We start from the raw sequence: 11,752 nt of genomic DNA, 5'->3' as shown, positions 1-11,752 counted from the left end.
TTAAAGGAAGGTAGTCCTCCTACCTATAAAATCATGACACGTAAAAATATAAAAATGAGAGGACATACTCAAGGAAAAGCTAAAAGTCTTGCAGAGTTTCCTGAACTGCTTGGTGCTCAGAGCCAATCTGAGGCCCGCGTGTGTGCATTGTTTTTTGCCCAGGTTATGGAAACCCAGCAAAGACCACGACCAAGACAGTGGCAGCAACAGGAGGAGGCAGGGGAGCTCCAACCACGACCAAGGCAGCAGCAGCAGGAGGCGGGGGAGCTCCAACCACGACCAAGGCAGCAGCAGCAGGAGCAGGCGGGGGAGCTCCAACCACGACCAAGGCAGCAGCAGGAGCAGGCGGGGGAGCTAAAACCACGACCAAGGCAGCAGCAGCAGGAGGCGGGGGAGCTCCAACCACGACCAAGGCAGCAGCAGCAGGAGCAGGCGGGGGAGCTCCAACCACGACCAAGGCAGCAGCAGGAGCAGGCGGGGGAGCTAAAACCACGACCAAGGCAGCAGCAGGAGGAGGCGGGGGAGCTCCAACCACGACCAAGGCAGCAGCAGGAGGAGGCGGGGGAGCTAAAACCACGACCAAGGCAGCAGCAGCAGGAGACGGGGGAGCTCCAACCACGACCAAGGCAGCAGCAGCAGGAGGCGGGGGAGCTCCAACCACGACCAAGGCAGCAGCAGCAGGAGGCGGGGGAGCTCCAACCACGACCAAGGCAGCAGCAGCAGGAGCAGGCGGGGGAGCTCCAACCACGACCAAGGCAGCAGCAGGAGCAGGCGGGGGAGCTAAAACCACGACCAAGGCAGCAGCAGGAGGAGGCGGGGTAGCTCCAACCACGACCAAGGCAGCAGCAGGAGGAGGCGGGGGAGCTAAAACCACGACCAAGGCAGCAGCAGGAGGAGGCGGGGGAGCTCCAACCACGACCAAGGCAGCAGCAGCAGGAGGCGGGGGAGCTCCAACCACGACCAAGGCAGCAGCAGCAGGAGGCGGGGGAGCTCCAACCACGACCAAGGCAGCAGCAGCAGGAGGCGGGGGAGCTCCAACCACGACCAAGGCAGCAGCAGCAGGAGGCGGGGGAGCTCCAACCACGACCAAGGCAGCAGCAGCAGCAGGAGGCGGGGGAGCTAAAACCACGACCAAGGCAGCAGCAGGAGCAGGCGGGGGAGCTCCAACCACGACCAAGGCAGCAGCAGCAGGAGGCGGGGGAGCTAAAACTACGACCAAGGCAGCAGCAGGAGGAGGCGGGGGAGCTCCAACCACGACCAAGGCAGCAGCAGCAGGAGGCGGGGGAGCTAAAACCACGACCAAGGCAGCAGCAGGAGGAGGCGGGGGAGCTCCAACCACGATCAAGGCAGCAGCAGGAGGAGCGGGAGGAGCTAAAACCACGACCAAGGCAGCAGCAGCAGGAGGCGGGGGAGCTCCAACCACGACCAAGGCAGCAGCAGGAGGAGGCGGGGGAGCTCCAACCACGACCAAGGCAGCAGCAGGAAGAGGCGGGGGAGCTAAAACCACGACGAAGGCAGCAGCAGGAGGAGGCGGGGGAGCTCCAACCACGACCAAGGCAGCAGCAGGAGGAGCGGGAGGAGCTAAAACCACGGTTGGCAGTGACGGCGTGTGGTCAGGCGGGCATACGGGGAACACGACCGCGGTGGGCAAGGGTGGCAGCTCCGCTGGGCGTTTGCTCCGCGCTGGGGTGTCGCTCTGCCTGGGCGCGACGCTGGCGGCCGTCGGAGCCACGTGCCTAGATTAGTTTGCACGGTCACGGGATTTCGTCCCGGCCACATGCCTGGCCACGTGTCCACGTGTCGGCACGTGCCTAACCACGTGTCAACCACGTGTCCGGACACGTGACAACCACTTGCCAACCACGCGTCAAACGCGTATCCAACACGTGCCTGGCACGTGTCCAACACATGTCAACCACGTGCGACAACCATGACTGTTTCATCATACCAACCACGTTGCAAAGAGTAATCGTGCTGTACTAGCCACAGCACACGCCTATAGCAGCCATAACACAGAGTTGTTATGCTGTACCAGCCACAACACACACAACACTGCCCCCGCAGTACTCCCAAATAATTATTTATCGGACCTCTCTCAGAATGGAGCAGTGACCTCGGATGAGAATGTCCCCCTGTGAAGGGTCTGCAAGTCACGTCGTGAATCGCTCCGTGAGTCGCGCTGAGTTGCATGCAACTCTCTTTCTCCATGTGCCCTCTCACGCCCACCTCGCGTCGCTATAAAGGATGCAAGGTCGACATGTCGTCACGATCCCCAGCAGGGCAAATGCAGCGAGTCCTCGCTAACACGCCGGGTGGTAGTGCTGGCAGTCGACCCGTTCCTGAAAAAGTGCTGCGTTAAGTGGACAACACGTTGCAAAAAAAGGATTTCCCCATAACTGATTTATCGACAGTAAAGTTTGGCGAGATACGACATACTGCGATTGCTACTATGCACACACGAAGTAGTGAGATGGTGGGACAGATAACTGAGGGTACGCCGCCGCGTTACCGTATCATTCCACGTACTGTATCACCGTACCGCTCAGCCGTGTAGCTCAAGAAAGTAGTTCGTCACTGACTGGTCGTAACCCGCGTTATAACAGCGCACATTCCGCGTTTCAACGGTGACCTATGCACAGGGACAGCTGTCACTGGGGGTGCCCCTAGGCTAGACCCACACAGCAGCAACTGTTGCCACCCCACCTGCTGGGAAGTCACTACGGGCTGTGCCTGATGGCTCCAGCTGCACTATGAGAAGCACTTGTGCCCCCTGCCACGTGCGCTCGGCTATTTCGAACGACCCGCGAGCTGTTTCAGACGACGTCACTGGACGCCTTTGTGATGTCATCCCTCGCCTTGACAATGTCTCCACGTCACTGGATGGGTCTCTGCACATGTTAGTCCATCGTCCGGTGTATAGCATGCATGTGTGTTTTTGAATATTTAACTTTTATTTATATATGTTGACATATATTTCGGGTGGACAATGTTGGGTGGCAACACTTGTGGCCTCGCAGCAACAAAATTTTGGTTTCGATTCCCGATTGGGGCTCCGATTCTGTGTGTGTGTGCAGTTGGTGTGCTCCCTCCCTCTCTCCCCTTGTCCTGCATTGGTTTACTCCGGCTTCTTCAGTTTCCTCCTCCTGCTATAGCTCAACCCCATTCCCACAGTGGAACTGCTGTCGCCCTATAAACCCCCACATGACCCCCCCCCACACCAATAAGTGCTGAGAAATCCCCTACAGCAAAAACTGGGATCTCACAGCGGCAGCACCAGCAGCGGTAACATACCCCCCCCCCTCCCCACTACTGCCATCAACTCCTGGCAGGAGCCTCCTGCACAACGCGTCCTTGAGACTCGGAGAGACTCTTAATGGGTAAACGATCGAAGTAGTTATGAGTATATAACATTAAATCGTAATAGGCCATATATTTTAAAGATTGAATGTTGCAGTAATATTGAATATTTAACTCGAGTCTAAACAACCCATAACACGTTCGCTCTCTTGGACGTTTTACTTTCACCCGCTAACTCCACCCCCACTGTAAGTGTCCAATCCTTCACAAACCACTTGGCTGTTGAACTCCTGTGTGCCTTTTAATGATTATTGTCGTTGTATTTTTTGTTTCTTAGTTTTTTCACGATGCTGTGAGTTAGATACACAGAGACCACAATAAAGACCAATAAAATACACGCACAGGTGCAGAGAGATTACATCGTTCTGGAGTGGATTCTGTGTGACCAGGTCAAAACTCAGGAGACCAGGGTAAGAGTCTCATTCGCAAGCGTGGCCCTGGGTCATTTCCAAAATGGCATATAGACCCATCGACATACATAGATTTGCATAGGGACTCATAGGGATATAGAGAGATACATATGCAGTAGATTATCGATTATCCACGCTAATAACAGGGATGGCAGCGATGGATAAATCTAAATCACAGATAATCCAAACATATCCATTTTTCGCGGATCTCTATAGCAAAAACCACTAATAAATAGGTACAAATTAAGTAAAGAAAGTTGATTTTGTTAATGCTCAGTGATAACTTTCCTGCTCCCGCCTCGCAGAAGACTCGGCCCACTAATTGGATGGTAGCAGAGCCACAGCCAATCAACATCAATCAAACTCCGCCCACAAAGATATGAAACTACTATACTGTAGAGGTGGTCATGTGGATTTCGGATTAACCGGAGCAACATATTTGTCTGGTTTGGACGTTGCAGGAACGTTGGACCCAATTTCATTCGTAATGATAAACGAAACAGAAGAATAGACTTCATCACCCTTCTGAGCAATAACTACTACAGGAGTTGTGTTAAGATTTCAAAACAACCAATAGATTATCGCTAGGCATCGTCGTGTCTGCATTAACATCATGATTGTGGTAAAACATGCAAATAAACTTGCTTGATAATAAAAAATAATAATGTATGCATTGTCTTTCAAACTGATTGGCCTACACCACAGCTACAGCCAGCCTCCTTCATTTCCTTGACTAAACTATTTAAAAATGTACCAAACAATTTTTCTCTTACCAGGTCAGGCCCACTGAGCTGCGATGTAGTTCTTTTTCAGAAGCGACCTGACCATCACAAGTGATAGCCCGACGAAATGGCTGATATCATCATTACGTGGAAATTTGTAGCAGCAGAAAAATTCCCTAAACGCGTGATTCTAAATGTGGAGCGAAAAACCGGAGGACCTGGAGAAAAATCAGCGCCACCACGGGGAGAGAGAAACACCGAAAACTTCAAATATACAGCAGGCGTCAGGGTAGGGTTCGAACCCACTACCTCCTGTACACCGGTAGAGGTGGTTAACATCTCCTAGCCACCGCGGCGCCCAGTGTTAGACCAAAGGACAACGCCAAAAGGTGAACAGTACAAGGACAATGCAAATATCATTCGTAATATTCCGAGCGGCGGTTACTACGCTGCCCGTGATTGCTGTGTGTTGGGGCAGCAGTGGGTGGGCGCCGAGGATGAGCCGTACCCTTGGCACTGCCAGGTAGAGGCGGTACAGCAGCAAAGTGTGTAGACTAATCTCCATCTGTTCCATCTCACTCCCTTCTACACGTGGGTGGAGGTCTAGGAGGAGCCTTACCCCTGGCTCTGCCCCCTCCCCCATACCTTCCCCCGCTCCAACTCCGCTCCCCCGACAGTTATGCGCAACCCAATTCACAACCAATGCGGTTCTCTGACCAACCCCGCACTGCCACAATTGTCCTTTAGATCGGAGGGAGGGGGGTCATTCAGGGTAAGCAACGTTCACTCCGAGTCACCGCGTGACAGCGCTATGATGGAGGGGGGGGGGGGTCCAACAATGGAGGGATGAGGCCACCACACCTCGCGCTACGGAAGAATTCAGACATTTTTGGGCAACATTTTGTGGCATTGCACAATGTCTTCGAATCGTCGTGGGTGCCCTCGAGCCAAATCCACCCCGGTGACCAATGTGGTCCCTGTGTTTGTCTGACCCCCCCCCGCGTTGTGTGCCCCCCCGTCTTACCCCCCATCTCTCTACTATAAGAAGCCTTGACGTCTACGCTGCTCCACCCGCCGCTTGAATTGCCAACTGATTTTTAGCATTTTTTGTGTTGTAAACCTTCGCCGGCTTCTATTTTCAAACTTGCGCAAGAGTTTTTTCAATTTGTGTTTAAATATTTTTTAGCTTTACCATCAGAAATCCATTAATATTGACCACTAACATTTGTCGTCAACTTAAACGCCGTGGCTTCGTCGTTCTCTGGGAATGATGGAGGCGCTGCTGGCTGTGTGGATGGTGGGGTTGGTGGGTCTGCACGGAACTCAGGGCTTCCCTGGTGGAGCTCCATCATCTTCCTGCACCGATATGGTTCCACATCACAACCCTAACACACTGACCGGCGCACCATACTCCATCGTCACCAACAGCAGCACCTTCACCCCTGGCACCAAGGTTAAAGGTAAGTGAATCATCAACCCCCTCCGCTCGTCCATTCGTTCACCCGTATCGAAGACTCGGTCGACCAGACTATGTACAAAGACAAAGATCCCCCATATAAATTTCGATTTAAAGCTTTCGTGACTGCAGGGATTCATCTTCTTGGTTCTTTCGGTAAAGTCACGTAGAAGGGAAGTAATAAAATAATAAAAATAAAACATAATAAAATAAAATATTTTATTATGTTTTATTTATTACTTCCCTTCTACGTGACTTTACCGAAAGAACCAAGAAGATGAATCCCCCATATAGCCCATAACAGACTGTTGGAGCAAGTGCTGTTAGCACACGAGGGGGTAGGTGGCCAGCACCACGCCCGGCCGCCTTTGTTTCCCTAGTGGCAATGCTTACACATCGCACTAAGTACTCATTTGAGGTTGAGTCAATCTAGGGAAAGTTCAGATAATCGTCACTGGTGTTGGCCGTGAGCGGGAATCAAACTCGGCGAGCCGGGTTTGTAGCGCAGCGCGCTAACCGCTACACTACCGCTCCCCATAAATAAGTGTACACACACACGCACATAGATACACTCACATACACGCACATACACACATACAAGGCCACAGTTCTTGTAGAACTGGTTAAACAAAGAGCGAGTGGGGTGATAATGATTTCGGAGCGAGGAACACAATCCTATTTTTCCCATGAGGTCTATTATTTGTCGAACGCGGGTTTTACACAACACGGAGGTTTCCCAGGTGCGTAACCCTCCTCCCGCGTCCAGTGACGCCTTGCCTATACTCTGCGCCTCTCCCCACCCCACCCCGATGTCCCGTTTATGGCGATACAAATCGTGACGGACGGACATTTGCAAGTGATGACGACGATAGAAATGGCCGGAGTAGAACGCGGAACGCGTGCGCCGTGACATCATCGAAGCAGGTTGCTGAGCGGTCGACGAGGTGCTCGGAACGATACGGCGACTTGTCCGCCATCCCACTGCGTATGCCTAGTCATAAGAGTCACGTCGTATCTCGCCGAACTTTATCTTTATGTCATTTATGGGGGGGTAGGGGGGGGTTATTGTTCCGCTCAACGAGTTTTTCGCCTAACGTGCCATTTTTCTGGAAAAGAATGGCCGGGAGTATCCTCCGCGCAGGAAAATTCGTCCGCGCCTCGTCCTCAGCGGCAAAGGCGACTTGTCCTGCAGAGAGAGTGATAGCAGGGCGTTTGAAATAACAAAAACAAACTATTTAAAACGTTACCCCGTTTTGTATCCACATTTACGGCGGTCACGTGGATCTTTTTTTTACCTCGGGGTCCTCCTTTTTTTTCCCCCCCTCCGCATCATTTAGAAAAATCCATTGAGATAATTTCGATTTTTCTGGGTGCTATAAATGTCCAAATGATCGGGCCACATTGTTCAGCTGTGATCAGTTGTGATGACCAGGTCGCTTCTGAAAAAATAAGTTAATACCTCAGCGGGACCTTCTTGTACTTTGCGCTACAATCGTGTTTTTCTATTGTTTGTTGTTGTAACTTTATTTCCCCGTGCTCCTACTGAACATCTGTGAAAAAGAGTTTTATGGCTCATCGGATTCCTTCTCCTCCTCCACCCCCCTCCCTTTTGTGTGCCCGGCCCCCCGAAGTCACCATCCAGGGCACCTTCAAGGGCTACCTCCTGCAAGCGCGAGAACCCAACACCACGACCATCGTTGGCACATGGGACACCCCACCTGCAGGCAACACAATTCTAAAGGTGACTTCACAAACCCGGGCTCACACAGGTGACTCAGCACCTGGCTCATACAGGTGGCACCTGGTTAACACGAGTGATAAAGAGGGGGATTTTGGAAAGTAAGAACCCGTGAATAGAAGATTGTGATGGGGGGGAGGGTTCATGAGTGAATTCTTTCGGGTTGGACAGCGGCCCATTATTCTAAGCACGGCTGGGGCACGTGGTCACCCTGTGTGTGGGTTCACCATTGTCGAGCCAGCCTGGCCTGTACATCTGTCAACAGAGGTGCTCCCCGTGGGCTCGTCGGGTATATTCCAGCCTCGATAACAAGGTCCAATGTCATCTTTCTTTACGTCTCTCTCTCGCAGTGCCGTGCCCCTGCAAACGACGCGGTGACGCACTCCACCGGCGCCACCAAGGCTGACCTGAGCTTCGATTGGATCCCACCGACTACAAATCCTCCCAGCTCCGTTGTGTTTGTGTAAGTTCAACCTCACAGGGGCACGCTTACACGCACGACCCACTGGATTATCTATATATAAGGGAAATTTGTGAATATGCGTGTCTGTTCAAAATGTTTAGCGTACTTCCCGACATGCAACAAACTTGGAATTTGCTATGTGGGTACTTTCCAGACTGTACACCATGGAAATTTTTTTTTAAAATGACTTTTATATTTTTTTGAGGGGGGGGGGGGGGAATAATGCATATATTTTGCACGGCAAGTGAGCTGTGACGTCCCATCTGTGATGTCACCCGCATGCGGAAGCGTCAAGCAGTGTGCCTGCTCATGTCACATACCCCCCCAACACTCCGCGAGTAAAGTGCCATATAAATGTGTTGCAGGTCTAAGGCGTTCTTCGCGCAGCATTGCTTTATTAATTCAGTCCTTTACTGCCGTACGCACCCTGAAAGTTGTGTGTGTCTGCAGCAAGCGCGTGTATGTGTACCTATGGACGTGCGCTTGTGTGTGGGCGGAGCGGTAGTGTAGTGGTTAGCGCGCTGAGCTACGAACCTGGCGACCCGAATTCGATCCCGCTCACGGCCATCACTGGTGACGGTGAATTGAACCGGTCCTGGGCCTCCCCTAGGTCGACTCAGCCTCAAACGAGTTACTGGTGTGGTGTGTGAACATCGCCACTGGGGAGACAAAGGCGGCCGGGCGTGGTGAATCCAAGTCCCGGGTGAATCCAAGTCCCGGAAGAAGCCGGGTAGTAAAGCTAGTTATTAATAATACATAATTGGGCACCACGGTGGCTACGACATGTTAACTCCCTCGTCTGGTGTACAGGGTTGTGGGTTCGATCCCGACCCTGACGCCTGCTGTATATTTCGAGCTTGCGTGTCTCTCTCCCTCTCTCCCCCTCTCTCTTTCTGTGGTCGCATGGATTTTTCTCCGGGTCCTTCGGTTTTTTCCCTCCACATTTTACAATCGACATCACGCGTTTAGAGTTATTTGGCTACTGCTATACATTTCCACGTGATGATGATAAGCCGCTACTTCGTTGAACTATCATTTGTGATGGCCCAGGACGCTTCTGAAAAAGAGCTACATAGCTCAGTAGGGCTTTACACCTGGTAAATAAAATCTAATAATTTAATGGTGTATTATTGGTGTCAGGAATGCCTAGAGGAGACCCCCTATGAATGGATACCGTGAGTCCCCTCTTAACGATGTTCACACTTCAACGCGTTTTCGCTATAACACGGTTCTTCTGTTTGTGGAACGCTGATCGCACAGCGTGGAATGTGCACCGTTATAACGCGGAACGTGCCCGTTATAATGCGCTCTGTTATAACGTGGAACGCGGCCCCTCATTCAAACGCACCCGGCTCTCCGTGGCAATTACAGAAACAGGTAAGCAGCAGAGTGCACGATTGTGCGTGCATGTGATTTATCACGGGTAAGCTCACACACCTTCGGGTTGTTACACGCCTGACCTGGTGTGTTCACCCCACAGAGCGACCGTGGTCAAGACGGAACCCAAATGGCAAATGAACGTGCAGTCGGCGACGCTCACTGCCTCAGGTGAGTCCAACGAGCGGGGTGGTGGTGGACACCCGTGACCTCGCAGACAGACAGAAGCGCCTGGCTGGGTTCCATTCCCGACTCGGGCACCTTTCTGTGTTTTGAGTTCGTATCTCCTCCAGGTTCTCCGGGTTTTCTTCCAACGTCTGAAAAACAAAACCACGTGACTGGTATTGGTCAAGCATCCGTTTGCAGAAAGAAAACCTGCAAAATGTACCCCCTCCCCAACTCAAACACAAAGATCCCCCGTGCAGCCTTAACAGATTGCTGGGGCAAGTGCTGTTGCCCCCTGTTGTGCCACCTTGTCCTGGCGAGCCAGGGATACGGAGGCACCTCCTCGACGCCCACGTTGAGGGAGTTTACAATGTTTGTGTGTGACCCCGCACTTCCAATTAGCACGGTTGCTATGTACGGTGCGAAAGAAGTTCAACATATATACACACCTGATCCAAGAACTGTCATTGCCTCGACAACGCTGGATCACAGGCGTGCATAGCTATGGTAGCAGGCCTTGTAAGTGGTGTATAAGGCTTAACATGCAACAATTTTCTGTCTATTAAGTGTTTGAGAGAGAGGGGCGCGATGAAATTATATTTCCGCAAACCTACTATTCCGTTGTGTGTGTTGCAGGTTATGTAGCCACAACCAAGGCACCAGCTAAAACCACAACCAAGGCACCAGCCAAAACCACAACCAAGGCACCAGCTAAAACCACAACCAAGGCACCAGCCAAAACCACAACCAAGGCACCAGCCAAAACCACAACCAAGGCACCAGCTAAAACCACAACCAAGGCACCAGCCAAAACCACAACCAAGGCACCAGCTAAAACCACAACCAAGGCACCAACTAAGACCACAACCAAGGCACCAGCTAATACGACAACCAAGGCACCAACTAAGACCACAACCAAGGCACCAGCTAAAACCACAACCAAGGTACCAGCAAAAACCACAACCAAGGCACCAGCTGAAACAACCACAATGGAACGAGAAGAAAATGAACCTGAAGAACCAACCAAAACCACAACCAAGGCACCAGTTGAAACCACGACAATGGAACGAGAAGAAAATGAACCTAAAGAATCAACCAAAACCACAACCAAGGCACCAGCTAAAACCACAACCAAGGCACCAGCTAAAACCACAACCAAGGCACCAGCTAAAACCACAACCAAAGCACCAGCTGAAACCACGACAAGGGAACGAGAAGAAAATGAACCTGAAGAACCAACCAAAACCACAACCAAGGCACCAGCTGAAACCACGGCAAGGGAACGAGAAGAAAATGAACCTGAAGAAACACCCAAAACCACAACCAAGCCACCAGCTAAAACCACAAACAAGCCACCAGCTGAAACCACGGCAAGAGAACCAGGAGAAAATGAACCTGAAGAAGCAACCAAAACCACAACCAAGCCACCATCTAAGACCACAGCCAAGCCACCATCTAAGACCACAGCCAAGTCACCAGCTAAGACTACAGCCAAGCCACCAACTAAGACCACAGCCAAGCCACCAGCTAAGACCACAACCAAGCCACCAGCTAACACCACAGCCAAGTCACCAGCTAAGACCACAGCCAAGTCACCAGCTAAGACCACAACCAAGTCACCAGCTAAGACCACGGCCAAGCCAGGCAACTCTGCCGGGCGCGCAGCCCTCGCCATGTCTGGGTTCTCCCTGGGCGCGCTGCTCGTAGTCGTCACAGCCACGTGATGCCGTTGATTCCACCGGCGAAGTCACGGAGTTCCTTTACTGCGTGCAACGACCGGTATGAGTAAAGATCTCTTGGAAGGGTGGGAGGGGGGTCAGTGGGGGCGGAGGGGCAGTAGGCGGAGAGAGTGGGCAGTGGTCGGGTGTCCTAAAGTGTCCCCGATAACATTATTAACAATCCAGCAAAGCAACTTGTCTCTAGAGGAGCAAATTGGTTGCGAGCTGCGACGTGGCAATTCGTTTGGAATAGGCAGGCGGGGCGCCATACACTCGAATCGAACGTCCAGCGTGACCACAAGTCACCCGGGCTCTCTGTTCACCCTATGCTGTCTCGCTCACTCGT

The 11,752-nt window shown here is 52.2% G+C and overlaps 1 protein-coding gene across 1 annotated transcript; it reads left to right on the top strand.

The window, feature by feature from the left end:
- Positions 1 to 5,558: 5,558 nt before the first annotated feature.
- Positions 5,559 to 11,472, top strand: LOC144738648 (uncharacterized). The gene is made up of 5 exons (XM_078621645.1): positions 5,559 to 5,949; positions 7,577 to 7,686; positions 8,034 to 8,146; positions 9,627 to 9,694; positions 10,325 to 11,472. The coding sequence occupies exons 1-5, from the start codon at positions 5,757 to 5,759 to the stop codon at positions 11,410 to 11,412; spliced, it is 1,572 nt and encodes a 523-aa protein (XP_078477771.1). The 5' UTR covers positions 5,559 to 5,756; the 3' UTR covers positions 11,413 to 11,472.
- The last annotated feature ends 280 nt before the right edge of the window (positions 11,473 to 11,752 follow it).

Source organism: Lampetra planeri, unplaced genomic scaffold (assembly GCF_965212315.1).
Source record: "Lampetra planeri unplaced genomic scaffold, kcLamPlan1.2.h2 scaffold_111, whole genome shotgun sequence".
NCBI classification, from domain to species: domain Eukaryota; kingdom Metazoa; phylum Chordata; class Hyperoartia; order Petromyzontiformes; family Petromyzontidae; genus Lampetra; species Lampetra planeri.
The sequence above is the reverse complement of the archived record's forward strand: the minus strand, read 5'-3'. Positions and strand labels throughout refer to the sequence as shown.

Coding starts and splice junctions, on each gene's coding strand:
- LOC144738648 (XM_078621645.1), top strand. CDS start 5,757: ATGATGGAGGCGCTGCTGGCTGTGTGGATGGTGGGGTTGGTGGGTCTG. Junction 5,950..7,576: donor CCCTGGCACCAAGGTTAAAG/GTAAGTGAATCA, acceptor GGCCCCCCGAAG/TCACCATCCAGGGCACCTTC. Junction 8,147..9,626: donor CCCAGCTCCGTTGTGTTTGT/GTAAGTTCAACC, acceptor TTCACCCCACAG/AGCGACCGTGGTCAAGACGG.